Genomic DNA, 15,238 nt, shown 5'->3' on the forward strand with positions numbered 1-15,238 from the left:
ATATGCAATAGTGAGGACCAACAAACAGGTCCACCAGCCATATTAATATTAAACGGATAACAGATAATGGAATGACATTTATCAGTATCCACTTTTCTTTTGGAAGCAATCAACATACAAAACCAAATACATAAATAAACCAAATAATAATATGAATGGATGAAAATAATCACAATTTTTGAAAATATGATTTCCAACAACAAATAAGCAAATTTGCAATGAGAAACTTATCTTTGACAATTAATGGAGAGTGTGAACACGTCTCGTGGTCGATGAGGTTCAATCTTTCGCAATACCCCAAATACCACAACTAAAATGCTCTGATGCCAATTGTTGTAACGGAAGCTGAAGAAAGATTCATCACACTCAAACATCGACAAGCATAAATGAATAAAAAGACACAAGGATGTACGTGGATATAGGAGAATTTTTACATGGTTCGGAGAGAATAAATTCTCCTACATCCACGGTTGGTAACCAATCGCCATAATCAAAGTATTTACAAGTTTATCTATTGCACTCTCGCACTACAAAATCTCACATACAAAATTTCTCCCAATTGCCTCTAGGCAAATACAAAATGACACTCATTCTACCTCTCATAATAATACTAGACAAACCTCTCATAATAATACTAGACAAACCTTTATATAAATATAATAATACTAATGCTTATATATGAATCAAGATAATTCATGTACCGATATGGGAGATGAACCAAATAACTCCAATAGGTACATAAATCAAAGTCAGAAATGCATCAAAAGTATTGATGAACCAACTCTTCATGACAATTCTCAACCAGGTCAAATTAAACTAATATTAAACAATTAATTGGAACGATGAGAACAAAGCAAAAACAACAATCATGCGACAAAGTTAGTTTATAGAGTTAAATATTTTGGTCTATGTTCACATGGTTGGTTAACATTTTAAAAATAATTATTAAAATGTTAAGAAATATTGGTCAATTCTTATATCTATAAGAATAAGGTAAATTCTTTAAAGTAATTTAATTTTGAGAAATATTGGTAAATTCTTATATCTTATCTTTGGTAAATTCTTATATTGGTAAAAGAATAATATAATTTATTCATCAACCAACTCTTTAATTTTGTTTATAAGCACTCAAAAATAGTAATTTAATAATAGGAATTACATCTCAGTAAAATTGGCAACCAAGTTAATTTGCATTTATTTATTTTTTATTTTATTTTATTTTTTTGAAGAATTTAAGGAAACTTTTATCTGTCAATGTATTTCTGTCCTAACAAAATCGATCTTCTTAACATAAATACCCTAAACCAAACACAAATATCCCAAACCAATACAATCCTACCAATCCTTCACCTAAAACTTGTTACAATGGCCTCTCTCAATTTTCTCTCCACATTTTGGATGGTTGGAATTGCCCTAATCCTAGTTCCAATCTCTCCAACGATTGCCAAAAGCAGCCCCAAAGACTTCGTCGATGCCCACAATGCCATCCGAGCCGAGAATGGGGTCGGCCCGGTGTCTTGGAACACAACTTTGGCTACCTATGCTCTAGATTACGCCAAAACAAGAATCTCTACGTGCGAGATGGAGCATTCCTATGGACCTTATGCCGAGAACTTGGCCGAAGCATATGAGAAGACAACAGCAGAATTGACGGTGAAGTTTTGGGCTAGCGAGAAGGAGTTTTATGACCCCATAACAAAAAAGTGCGTGAAGGAAGAGTGCGGGCATTTCCTGAATATTGTGGCGAAGGACACAACATCCATTGGCTGTGCTGAAGTTAAGTGCGACAACAACTTTATTTTCACCATCTGCGACTATTATTAAGCTCGATGTCAAAATAATAGGCTCAAACCTCGGCCTTTCAAATTTAGTTATTGTTCTTAACAATAATTTGATCCAAAACTCTAAACCCTAAAATTTCTTATAATCTAAGCCGGTTGTATTGTCTTTATTGAACTTCCATTTGGGTTGATCTTTCCCTATCAAAGAGGGATAAATGGTAAGATTACTTATTTACTTAAATTTGTGTGCAAAATAAATATTTCTTCAATCATGAGTGCATAATAGCTCACTGCTCGAGTGTTCTTGCGCCGAAGATGAATGGGACTAACCGATCTACCGAAGCTATGAGATGCAAAAATGCATAAGTCTTGGTTTTTTTCTTGAGTTCAATAAAACGTGGAAGATGAAAATTCGTACTATAATCTCTTATATAGCTATGTTCTCTTGATAGAAGATATAATATTTTAATTAGTTGACCAAACCAATTTTCTCACAAAAAAAAAAAAAAAAAATTCGACCAAACCAATCAATTAGGTTTAGACGTATCCGATTCGACCGATTCTGATCGGTTTTTTAACGCCCCAACTCTCGAATATAAGGAATAAAGGTTTTGAAAATGGACAAGGATGACATGAAGAGCTTTCGTCCATACGACCTCCTTAAAGCTTCTCTTCCTCTCGACTCGACTTGATTATCTTTTCTCACTTGAAGCTCTGGTAGATTCCCTCTCATTTGTCTTGTGCACTTTGTGATCGTAACATGCTCAAGACAAGGCACGTCGTTTTTCAAAGTCTCGAGATAATCTAGCTAGTTCCTTATATTTAGCTATTATCAATCATCCAAGGTTAGTCCTTTAGGACTCATCGTTCCTCTAGTTTCTTGGAGTTTGTCGTTTCTTGGTCTTTTTGGAGCTCATCATTTATCATAATCTAGCCCCTTGGAGGTCATCTATCAACTCATCATTTGAAACCACGGTTGACCTTGCCTTGATGATAGGATAAACTAGCAAACCTCTAATCGTTCCCACACTACATCACTCATTTCATATATGAATAGAATACTTTGAGGGTTCATCTCAACGATCCAAGATTAAGGTGTTAGGACTTGACATTTCATTCGCGCACAAGAAGCATTTGAGTCAATTTTGATTTTATTTAGAATTAAACATAACTAAAGGTTAAAGAAACTTATAATAAAAAAATATAGAGAAATTTCTTACCGTTTTTTAATCTTACATGTTCAACCTACATTGAAAAAATATACGAAGAAATGTTTGCCATGTCTCTAATCTATTTGTAAATTTTTAGTAGACAAGAATCATCCATCTTTCTATTTGATAAAAGTCTCCATCAATCAAAGTATTCCAATCTGTTTGCTTGGTATTGCGCAATCCCAATCTTGAAATGGTTAAGGTGGAATCGCCGTTGAAATCCATTTCAGTTAGTCAATTTCCAAATTCTCGTGAAAATTACATCATGTTTGTTACAATTAAGTTGAATTAGGTTAGAAAATTAAATAACGAAAATAATTTACGTGTTCTAAAAAATCATGTCACAAGCTATTGCGATAAAAAAGGTTAAGAATCGATTAAGATTGACAAGAAGTGGACCGTGAACCAAAGAGATCCAAAAAAGGGAGGGAAAAAGGCTGAGAGGAAAATGAATCTTCGGGATAAATCTCAACAAGCTCCACCTTGCCAGAAGATCTCAAAGTTGATAAAGGCGGCCACCAAGTCAATTGAAACTTATTAGTTTAAGAGAGGGAATGTTGAAAAAGATTTAGTTGCTATTTTTATGTCTTAGTTTTTGAATATCATATCAGTGATATGATCTTTTTATGCCGATATCTTATCATAGAAATGATCTTATGTCACATTCTTTGTTTTGACCTGATATTCTTAGGATTTTATTTTTATCTTTTGTTAAGCATTGTACCTGCTATAAATATATAGTCATCTTTGACATAATAAAAAGTACCTGCTTCTCATGACATATGTTGAAGAGATGTTAGAACAAAAGGAGGACTCAACATGTTGTTTGTCTGAAATTGAAGCTCCAGAAGCTGTAACAACAAAAGAATTGCTTCTTTTGGCACATGTTAAAAAAGCAAGAAACCATGCGATTATGTGACACATCACATCGACAACTTACTGCAGCCTCTACACCACCGCAAAAACGGAGTGGCAGAAAGAAAAAAGTTCTTTGATGAGGAGGTTTATGTGGCACAACCTCTCGGGTATGTGAAAGGTGAGAAGGGAGAGATTCGGATAAATCAGGTTATGGCAGAGATATTTGGCAATGGAGATGGATTTTTGCCGGAGGTTAGTAATGGACAAGTGGTGGATTTTCGGGCTACGTCGATGTTGATTTCGCCATCGAATTCAATGTCGTTGATGATCTCGGGATCTTTTAGGGAGGGGAAAAGCTCATCGCAGCGGCGGACGTTGGTCGATGCTGAAAGGACTGTTCAAAGTGTCCTGGGCAAGACCTCTATGGTGGATGATTTACCGAACAAAAATCAAGAGTTAATGAAACAGATAGAGATTTGTCAGGAACAAGACAAAATCTTGGACAAGATGCACCGACAAAAAGTTGTAGAGGTTGAAAAATTAACGCAAACTATGAAGGAGATTATCAACGCAAAATTCAGGAGTTGAATGAGGAAAGGAAAACTCTGGGCAGAGAGTTGGCTCGTGCAAAGGTGTCAGCATGGAGAGTGGCTGTAGTAGAAGCAAATGAAAAGATCCCGAAGTAACCCATTGAGAAGCTTTTCCTTCAGCACCGAACAGGTACCCATTCGAGAATTTTCAGCATTGAAGATGAACAGGTACTCTTCTTGAGTGGAGGCACCCACCCCGCCACTTGAATCCTCCGATATCTACTCATAGATATGATCTTATGTCACATTCTTTGTTTTGGTCTATGTTCTGCTTTGTGTTATGATTTTATTTTTATCTTTCACTTAATCATTGTGTTGGCTATAAATATAGTCATTTTTCACAAAATAAAGTACTGAATTTTCTTACTTCTGCAAGCTTATCTTTATTAAATTTATCACTTCCGTCTGATGTTAGTAGATCCAAGCAATGCTAGAACAAATTAAACTAAGATGGAACAATCAATTGGAACGATAAGAACAACAACAATCAGTCAATTAGAATGACCATCTGAGAATCATTTGAACAAGGTGAGCTTATTAATCCTATTCCGCCACAAATATTACAAGGTAAGTTAGTTTATAGAGTTTGATATTCTTGTTTTATGTTCACATGGTTTGTTAACATTTTAAAAATAATTAGTGAAATGTTAAGAAATATTAATAAACTTATATTTATAATAAACCTTTTAATTTTGTTTATAAGCACTCTGAAAACAGTAATTTAATAATAGGCAATACATCGGTTTAAAATTGTGGACCAAGTTAATTTGAGGAAAGAGATTAGGCATTTGTTTTTTTCGAGGAATTTAAGGAATTTGAATGTTCCTCCACTTTTATCTCTTTATGTATTTCTATCCAACACAATGGAACAACTAACATGTGATCTTCTCAACATATAAATACCCTAAACCAAACACGAATGTCCCAAACCAATACAACCCCACCAATCCTTCAACTAAAACTCGTTACAATGGTATATTCCGACTTTCTCCCCGCACTTTGGATCGTCGGAATTGCCCTAATCCTAGCTCAAATCTCTCTAACGATCGCCGAAAGCAGCCCCAAGGACTGGGTCGATGCCACAAATGCCATTCGAGCCGAGAATGGCATCGGCCCAGTGTCTTGGAACACCACTTTGGCGACCTATGCTCTAGATTATGCCAAAACAAGGATCGCTACGTGTGAGATGGAGCACTCCGATGGACCTTATGCCGAGAACTTGGCAGAAGCATATGAGAAGACAACAGCAGAATTGACAGTGAAGTTTTGGGCTAGCGAGAAGGAGTTTTATGACCCCATAACAAAAAAGTGCGTGAAGGAAGAGTGCGGGCATTTCCTAAATTTGGTGGCGAAGGACACAACATCCATTGGCTGTGCTGAAGTGAAGTGCCACAACAACTTTATTTTCTCCATCTGCGACTATTCTTAAGCTCCATATCACAATAATAGGCTCAAACCTCAGCCTTGCAAATTTAGTTGTTGTTGTTATATTATCCAAGTTGTGATTTCTTATAATCTAAGCGGGTTGTATTGGCTTTCTTGAACTTCCATTTGGGTTCATCTTTCTACACTGAAGAGAGATAAATCGTAAAATTACTTAATTACTTAAATTTTTGTGCAAAATAAATATTTCTTCAATCACGAGTGCATAATAGCTCACTGATCGAGCATTCTTGCGCCGAAGGTGAACAGAGCTAACCGATCTACCGAAGCTATGTGATGTAAAAATGCATAAGTTTTGGTCGAAGCTATGTGATGTAAAAATGCATAAGTTTTGGTTTTGTTCTTGAGTTCAATAAAACGTGGAAGATAAAAATCCGTACCATGATCTCTTATATAGTTGTGATCCCTTGATCCAAGGTATAATATTTTAATCTGTTGAATTATGTTTAAATTGCAACTAATGTATATTTCTGGACTAAATAGATATACAAATTGTTTATCACCTTTATTTTTTAGCACATGTGCTATTTAAATGTGATAAGTTAGTTACATTCACTTTAAACCAATGTTTTGTAATTTTCACAAGTCTATACAACAATGAGTCTCGAATATAAGGAATAAAGGTTTTGAAAATGGACAAGGATGACATGAAGAACTTTCGTCCATACGACCTCCCTAAAGTTTCTCTTCCTCTCGATGACTTGATTCTCTTTTCTCTCTTGATGTTCTGGGTAGATTCTCTCATTTGTCTTGTGCACTTTGTGATCGTAACATACTCAAGATAAGGCACGTAGTTTTTCAAAGTCTCGAGATAATCTAGCTAGTTCCTTATATTTAGCTATTATCAATCATCCAATGCTAGTCTTCTAGGGCTCATCGTTTCTCTAGTTTCTTGGAGTTGGCCGTTTCTTGGTCTTCTTGGAGCTCATCATTTGTCATAATCTAGCCCTTTGGAGATCATCTATCAACTCATCATTTGAAACCAATGTTGACCTTGTCTTAATGATTCACGATTAAGGATAAGCAAGGTTAATGTTCCCACACTACATCACTCATTTCATATATCAATAGAATACTATGAGGGTTCATCTTAATGATCCAGGATTAAGATGTTAGGAATTGACGTTTCATTCGCGCAGAAGAAGCATTTGAGTCAATTTTGATTTTATTTAGAATTAAACATAACTAAAGGTTAAAGAAACTTGTATTAAAAAAATATGGAGCAATTTCTAATCGTTTTTTAATCTTACATGTTCAACTTGCATTAAAAAAATATATGAAGAAAGTTTTGACATGTCTCTGTTCTACTAGTTCCACGTACTCTATAAAGTTGAAGAAGGCTTGTGGGATACACTGAAAAGAAGAGCTACAAGAGTCCTATTTACCGGGACTTTGAGAATATTTTCATATTTCATATATCAAATATATTAAATTAATTTGAACATTTAACATTAAATATACTTTCTCGTTTAGATTTCATGTATCTAATATATTAAATATTAATTTGGACATTTCAAATTTTTATTTCAATTAAATTGATCATTTTAGTATTACAATGAGCGAGGAACGAGACCTTATGCATCTATAGATTATATACTTTTCCGACCCAAAATAATTAATTAAATTCTTTATCTAATCAATTTTTATTACTTAACTATATAAGTTACTCTATTATAAACCTAGAGTTATACTCTTTATAGGACAAGTTGCACCTACATGTCATAGGTAAATTTTTAGTAGACAAGAATCATCATTTTTCTATTCAATAAAAGTCTCAATCAATCAAAGTATTCCAATCGGTTTGCTTGGCATTGCTCGCTCCCTATCTTGAAATGGTTAAGGTGGAATGGCCGTTGAAATCCATTTCGGTCCGAAAATTTCCAAATTCTCGTCCAAATTACATCAAGTTTGTTACAATCAAGTTTAATTAGGTTAGAAAATTAAATATCGAAAATAATTTACACGTTCTAGAAAATCATGTCACAAGCCATTGCAATAAAAAAGATTAAGAATCGATTAAGATTGATAAGAAGTCGACTGTGAACCAATGAGAACCAAAAAAGGGAGGGAAAAAGGCGGAGAGGAAAAAAAACTTCATGACAATCTCAACAAGCTCCATCGGAAAAAGGCGGAGAGGAAAAAAAACTTCATGACAATCTCAACAAGCTCCATCTTGCTGGAAGGTCTCGCAGTTGATAACCAGTTTGGCTGCCACCATGTCAATTGGCTGCTTCTTCCGTCCAATGTTAGTATGTCCAAGCAATGTTAGAACTTTTCACAAGCAACTACTTTTGTCAATATATCCGCAAGGCTATCAACAGTTTCAATTTTCAATAAAGGAATGTCCCCCTCATTAACAATTATTTTAACAAAATGAAATCAAACATTAATATGCTTGGTGCGAGCATGATGGACTTAGTTGTTCGACAAACAAATAGCACTCTGGTTATCACAAATATACCTCTACGTGTTCTTAAGAAATGGCAAGTCATTAATAAAACCATGCATCCAAATAGCTCCTTAAAAGTTTAAATGACTACCATATACTCTACCATGGTTGTAAACAATGCAATAGTAATATGCAATAGTGAGGACCAACAAACAGGTCCACCAGCCATATTAATATTAAACGGATAACAGATAATGGAATGACATTTATCAGTATCCACTTTTCTTTTGGAAGCAATCAACATACAAAACCAAATACATAAATAAACCAAATAATAATATGAATGGATGAAAATAATCACAATTTTTGAAAATATGATTTCCAACAACAAATAAGCAAATTTGCAATGAGAAACTTATCTTTGACAATTAATGGAGAGTGTGAACACGTCTCGTGGTCGATGAGGTTCAATCTTTCGCAATACCCCAAATACCACAACTAAAATGCTCTGATGCCAATTGTTGTAACGGAAGCTGAAGAAAGATTCATCACACTCAAACATCGACAAGCATAAATGAATAAAAAGACACAAGGATGTACGTGGATATAGGAGAATTTTTACATGGTTCGGAGAGAATAAATTCTCCTACATCCACGGTTGGTAACCAATCGCCATAATCAAAGTATTTACAAGTTTATCTATTGCACTCTCGCACTACAAAATCTCACATACAAAATTTCTCCCAATTGCCTCTAGGCAAATACAAAATGACACTCATTCTACCTCTCATAATAATACTAGACAAACCTCTCATAATAATACTAGACAAACCTTTATATAAATATAATAATACTAATGCTTATATATGAATCAAGATAATTCATGTACCGATATGGGAGATGAACCAAATAACTCCAATAGGTACATAAATCAAAGTCAGAAATGCATCAAAAGTATTGATGAACCAACTCTTCATGACAATTCTCAACCAGGTCAAATTAAACTAATATTAAACAATTAATTGGAACGATGAGAACAAAGCAAAAACAACAATCATGCGACAAAGTTAGTTTATAGAGTTAAATATTTTGGTCTATGTTCACATGGTTGGTTAACATTTTAAAAATAATTATTAAAATGTTAAGAAATATTGGTCAATTCTTATATCTATAAGAATAAGGTAAATTCTTTAAAGTAATTTAATTTTGAGAAATATTGGTAAATTCTTATATCTTATCTTTGGTAAATTCTTATATTGGTAAAAGAATAATATAATTTATTCATCAACCAACTCTTTAATTTTGTTTATAAGCACTCAAAAATAGTAATTTAATAATAGGAATTACATCTCAGTAAAATTGGCAACCAAGTTAATTTGCATTTATTTATTTTTTATTTTATTTTATTTTTTTGAAGAATTTAAGGAAACTTTTATCTGTCAATGTATTTCTGTCCTAACAAAATCGATCTTCTTAACATAAATACCCTAAACCAAACACAAATATCCCAAACCAATACAATCCTACCAATCCTTCACCTAAAACTTGTTACAATGGCCTCTCTCAATTTTCTCTCCACATTTTGGATGGTTGGAATTGCCCTAATCCTAGTTCCAATCTCTCCAACGATTGCCAAAAGCAGCCCCAAAGACTTCGTCGATGCCCACAATGCCATCCGAGCCGAGAATGGGGTCGGCCCGGTGTCTTGGAACACAACTTTGGCTACCTATGCTCTAGATTACGCCAAAACAAGAATCTCTACGTGCGAGATGGAGCATTCCTATGGACCTTATGCCGAGAACTTGGCCGAAGCATATGAGAAGACAACAGCAGAATTGACGGTGAAGTTTTGGGCTAGCGAGAAGGAGTTTTATGACCCCATAACAAAAAAGTGCGTGAAGGAAGAGTGCGGGCATTTCCTGAATATTGTGGCGAAGGACACAACATCCATTGGCTGTGCTGAAGTTAAGTGCGACAACAACTTTATTTTCACCATCTGCGACTATTATTAAGCTCGATGTCAAAATAATAGGCTCAAACCTCGGCCTTTCAAATTTAGTTATTGTTCTTAACAATAATTTGATCCAAAACTCTAAACCCTAAAATTTCTTATAATCTAAGCCGGTTGTATTGTCTTTATTGAACTTCCATTTGGGTTGATCTTTCCCTATCAAAGAGGGATAAATGGTAAGATTACTTATTTACTTAAATTTGTGTGCAAAATAAATATTTCTTCAATCATGAGTGCATAATAGCTCACTGCTCGAGTGTTCTTGCGCCGAAGATGAATGGGACTAACCGATCTACCGAAGCTATGAGATGCAAAAATGCATAAGTCTTGGTTTTTTTCTTGAGTTCAATAAAACGTGGAAGATGAAAATTCGTACTATAATCTCTTATATAGCTATGTTCTCTTGATAGAAGATATAATATTTTAATTAGTTGACCAAACCAATTTTCTCACAAAAAAAAAAAAAAAAATTCGACCAAACCAATCAATTAGGTTTGGACGTATCCGATTCGACCGATTCTGATCGGTTTTTTAACGCCCCAACTCTCGAATATAAGGAATAAAGGTTTTGAAAATGGACAAGGATGACATGAAGAGCTTTCGTCCATACGACCTCCTTAAAGCTTCTCTTCCTCTCGACTCGACTTGATTATCTTTTCTCACTTGAAGCTCTGGTAGATTCCCTCTCATTTGTCTTGTGCACTTTGTGATCGTAACATGCTCAAGACAAGGCACGTCGTTTTTCAAAGTCTCGAGATAATCTAGCTAGTTCCTTATATTTAGCTATTATCAATCATCCAAGGTAGTCCTTTAGGACTCATCGTTTCTCTAGTTTCTTGGAGTTTGTCGTTTCTTGGTCTTTTTGGAGCTCATCATTTATCATAATCTAGCCCCTTGGAGGTCATCTATCAACTCATCATTTGAAACCACGGTTGACCTTGCCTTGATGATAGGATAAACTAGCAAACCTCTAATCGTTCCCACACTACATCACTCATTTCATATATGAATAGAATACTTTGAGGGTTCATCTCAACGATCCAAGATTAAGGTGTTAGGACTTGACATTTCATTCGCGCACAAGAAGCATTTGAGTCAATTTTGATTTTATTTAGAATTAAACATAACTAAAGGTTAAAGAAACTTATAATAAAAAAATATAGAGAAATTTCTGACCGTTTTTTAATCTTACATGTTCAACCTACATTGAAAAAATATACGAAGAAATGTTTGCCATGTCTCTAATCTATTTGTAAATTTTTAGTAGACAAGAACCATCCATCTTTCTATTTGATAAAAGTCTCCATCAATCAAAGTATTCCAATCTGTTTGCTTGGTATTGCGCAATCCCAATCTTGAAATGGTTAAGGTGGAATCGGTGTTGAAATCCATTTCAGTTAGTCAATTTCCAAATTCTCGTGAAAATTACATCATGTTTGTTACAATTAAGTTGAATTAGGTTAGAAAATTAAATAACGAAAATAATTTACGTGTTCTAAAAAATCATGTCACAAGCCATTGCGATAAAAAGGTTAAGAATCGATTAAGATTGACAAGAAGTGGACCGTGAACCAAAGAGATCCAAAAAAGGGAGGGAAAAAGGCTGAGAGGAAAATGGATCTTCAGGATAATTCTCAACAATCTCCACCTTGCCTGAAGATCTCAAAGTTGATAAAGGCTGCCACCAAGTCAATTGAAACTTATTAGTTTAAGAGAGGGAATGTTGAAAAGATTTAGTTGCTATTTTTATGTCTTAGTTTTTGAATATCATATCAGTGATATGATCTTTATGCCGATATCTTATCATAGAAATGATCTTATGCCACATTCTTTGTTTTGGCCTGATATTCTTAGGATTTTATTTTTATCTTTTGTTAAGCATTGTACCTGCTATAAATATATAGTCATTTTTGACATAATAAAAAGTACCTGCTTCTCATGACATATGTTGAAGAGATGTTAGAACAAAAGGAGGACTCAACAGGTTGTTTGTCTGAAATTGAAGCTCCAGAAGCTGTAACAACAAAAGAATTGCTTCTTATGGCACATGTTAAAAAAGCAAGAAACCATGCGATTATGTGACACATCACATCGACAACTTACTGCAGCCTCTACACCACCGCAAAAACGGAGTGGCAGAAAGAAAAAAGTTCTTTGATGAGGAGGTTTATGTGGCACAACCTCTCGGGTATGTGAAAGGTGAGAAGGGAGAGATTCGGATAAATCAGGTTATGGCAGAGATATTTGGCAATGGAGATGGATTTTTGCCGGAGGTTAGTAATGGACAAGTGGTGGATTTCCGGGCTACGTCGATGTTGATTTCGCCATCGAATTCGATGTCGTTGATGATCTCGGGATCTTTTAGGGAGGGGAAAAGCTCATCGCAGCGGCGGACGTTGGTCGATGCTGAGAGGACTGTTCAAAGTGTCCTGGGCAAGACCTCTATGGTGGATGATTTACCGAACAAAAATCAAGAGTTAATGAAACAGATAGAGATTTGTCAGGAACAAGACAAAATCTTGGACAAGATGCACCGACAAAAAGTTGTAGAGGTTGAAAAATTAACGCAAACTATGAAGGAGATTATCAACGCAAAATTCAGGAGTTGAATGAGGAAAGGAAAACTCTGGGCAGAGAGTTGGCTCGTGCAAAGGTGTCAGCATGGAGAGTGGCTGTAGTAGAAGCAAATGAAAAGATCCCGAAGTTACCCATTGAGAAGCTTTTCCTTCAGCACCGAACAGGTACCCATTCGAGAATTTTCAGCATTGAAGATGAACAGGTACTCTTCTTGAGTGGAGGCACCCACCCCCGCCACTTGAATCCTCCGATATCTACTCATAGATATGATCTTATGTCACATTCTTTGTTTTGGCCTATGTTCTGCTTTGTGTTATGATTTTATTTTTATCTTTCACTTAATCATTGTGTTGGCTATAAATATAGTCATTTTTCACAAAATAAAGTACTGAATTTTCTTACTTCTGCAAGCTTATCTTTATTAAATTTATCACTTCCGTCTGATGTTAGTAGATCCAAGCAATGCTAGAACAAATTAAACTAAGATGGAACAATCAATTGGAACGATAAGAACAACAACAATCAGTCAATTAGAATGACCATCTGAGAATCATTTGAACAAGGTGAGCTTATTAATCCTATTCCGCCACAAATATTACAAGGTAAGTTAGTTTATAGAGTTTGATATTCTTGTTTTATGTTCACATGGTTTGTTAACATTTTAAAAATAATTAGTGAAATGTTAAGCTCTTATATTTATAATAAACCTTTTAATTTTGTTTATAAGCACTCTGAAAACAGTAATTTAATAATAGGCATTACATCGGTTTAAAATTGTGGACCAAGTTAATTTGAGGAAAGAGATTAGGCATTTGTTTTTTTCGAGGAATTTAAGGAATTTGAATGTTCCTCCACTTTTGTCTCTTTATGTATTTCTATCCCAACACAATGGAACAACAAACATGTGATCTTCTCAACATATAAATACCCTAAACCAAACACGAATGTCCCAAACCAATACAACCCCACCAATCCTTCAACTAAAACTCGTTACAATGGTATATTCCGACTTTCTCCCCGCACTTTGGATCGTCGGAATTGCCTTAATCCTAGCTCAAATCTCTCTAACGATCGCCGAAAGCAGCCCCAAGGACTGGGTCGATGCCACAAATGCCATTCGAGCCGAGAATGGCGTCGGCCCAGTGTCTTGGAACACCACTTTGGCGACCTATGCTCTAGATTATGCCAAAACAAGGATCGCTACGTGTGAGATGGAGCACTCCGATGGACCTTATGCCGAGAACTTGGCAGAAGCATATGAGAAGACAACAGCAGAATTGACAGTGAAGTTTTGGGCTAGCGAGAAGGAGTTTTATGACCCCATAACAAAAAAGTGCGTGAAGGAAGAGTGCGGGCATTTCCTAAATTTGGTGGCGAAGGACACAACATCCATTGGCTGTGCTGAAGTGAAGTGCCACAACAACTTTATTTTCTCCATCTGCGACTATTCTTAAGCTCCATATCACAATAATAGGCTCAAACCTCAGCCTTGCAAATTTAGTTGTTGTTGTTATATTATCCAAGTTGTGATTTCTTATAATCTAAGCGGGTTGTATTGGCTTTCTTGAACTTCCATTTGGGTTCATCTTTCTACACTGAAGAGGGATAAATCGTAAAATTACTTAATTACTTAAATTTTTGTGCAAAATAAATATTTCTTCAATCACGAGTAATAGCTCACTGATCGAGCATTCTTGCGCCGAAGGTGAACAGAGCTAACCGATCTACCGAAGCTATGGGATGTAAAAATGTAAAAACTCGTACTATGATCTCTCATATAACTGTGATCTCTTGATTGAAGGTCACAGAAAAATTCGACCAAACCAGTCAATTAGGTTTGGACATGTCTGATTCGATCGATTTTGATCGGTTTTTGAACACCCTGACTCTCGGATATAAGGAATAATGGTTTTGTAAATTGACAAGGATGACATGAAGAGCTTTGGTCCATACGACCTCCCTAAAGCTTCTCTTCCTCTCGACTCGACTTGATTCTCTTTTCTCACTTGAAGCTGTTGTAGATTCTCTCTCATTTTTCTTGTGCACTTTGTGATCCTAACATGCTCATGACAAGGCACGTCATCTTTCGAAGTCTATTAAAAAAACTTGTATTAAAAAAATATAGAGAAATTTATTATCGTTTTTTAATCTTACATATTCAACTTGCATTAAAAAAATATATGAAGAAAGTTTTGACATGTCTCTAATCTACTTGTTCCGGGTACTCTATAAAATTGAAGAAGGCTTGTGGGATACATTAAAAGAAGAGCTACAAGAATCCTATTTACGGGGACTTTGAGAATATTTCCATATTTAATATATCAAATACATTAAATTAACTTGAACATTTAACCTTAAATATACTTTCTCGTTTATAT

At 35.0% G+C, this 15,238-nt stretch overlaps 4 protein-coding genes across 4 annotated transcripts; all 4 read left to right on the top strand.

Moving 5' to 3' along the window:
- The first annotated feature begins 1,365 nt into the window (after positions 1-1,365).
- LOC147789267 (basic form of pathogenesis-related protein 1-like) lies at positions 1,366-1,824 on the top strand. Its single transcript, XM_087117916.1, has one exon. It carries the CDS (start codon positions 1,366-1,368, stop codon positions 1,822-1,824), a length of 459 nt encoding a protein of 152 aa, XP_086974042.1.
- Positions 1,825-5,410: 3,586 nt separating this feature from the next.
- Positions 5,411-5,869, top strand: LOC147789268 (basic form of pathogenesis-related protein 1-like). Its single transcript, XM_087117917.1, has one exon. It carries the CDS (start codon positions 5,411-5,413, stop codon positions 5,867-5,869), a length of 459 nt encoding a protein of 152 aa, XP_086974043.1.
- Positions 5,870-9,825: 3,956 nt separating this feature from the next.
- Positions 9,826-10,284, top strand: LOC147789269 (basic form of pathogenesis-related protein 1-like). Its single transcript, XM_087117918.1, has one exon. It carries the CDS (start codon positions 9,826-9,828, stop codon positions 10,282-10,284), a length of 459 nt encoding a protein of 152 aa, XP_086974044.1.
- Positions 10,285-13,855: 3,571 nt separating this feature from the next.
- Positions 13,856-14,314, top strand: LOC147789270 (basic form of pathogenesis-related protein 1-like). The gene has a single exon (XM_087117919.1). The coding sequence runs from the start codon at positions 13,856-13,858 to the stop codon at positions 14,312-14,314; it is 459 nt and encodes a 152-aa protein (XP_086974045.1).
- The last annotated feature ends 924 nt before the right edge of the window (positions 14,315-15,238 follow it).

Source organism: Cucurbita pepo, chromosome 15 (genome assembly GCF_057944985.1).
Source record: "Cucurbita pepo subsp. pepo isolate OVF chromosome 15, ASM5794498v1, whole genome shotgun sequence".
Classification (NCBI taxonomy): Eukaryota; Viridiplantae; Streptophyta; class Magnoliopsida; order Cucurbitales; family Cucurbitaceae; genus Cucurbita; species Cucurbita pepo.

Coding starts and splice junctions, on each gene's coding strand:
- LOC147789270 (XM_087117919.1), top strand. CDS start 13,856: ATGGTATATTCCGACTTTCTCCCCGCACTTTGGATCGTCGGAATTGCC.
- LOC147789267 (XM_087117916.1), top strand. CDS start 1,366: ATGGCCTCTCTCAATTTTCTCTCCACATTTTGGATGGTTGGAATTGCC.
- LOC147789268 (XM_087117917.1), top strand. CDS start 5,411: ATGGTATATTCCGACTTTCTCCCCGCACTTTGGATCGTCGGAATTGCC.
- LOC147789269 (XM_087117918.1), top strand. CDS start 9,826: ATGGCCTCTCTCAATTTTCTCTCCACATTTTGGATGGTTGGAATTGCC.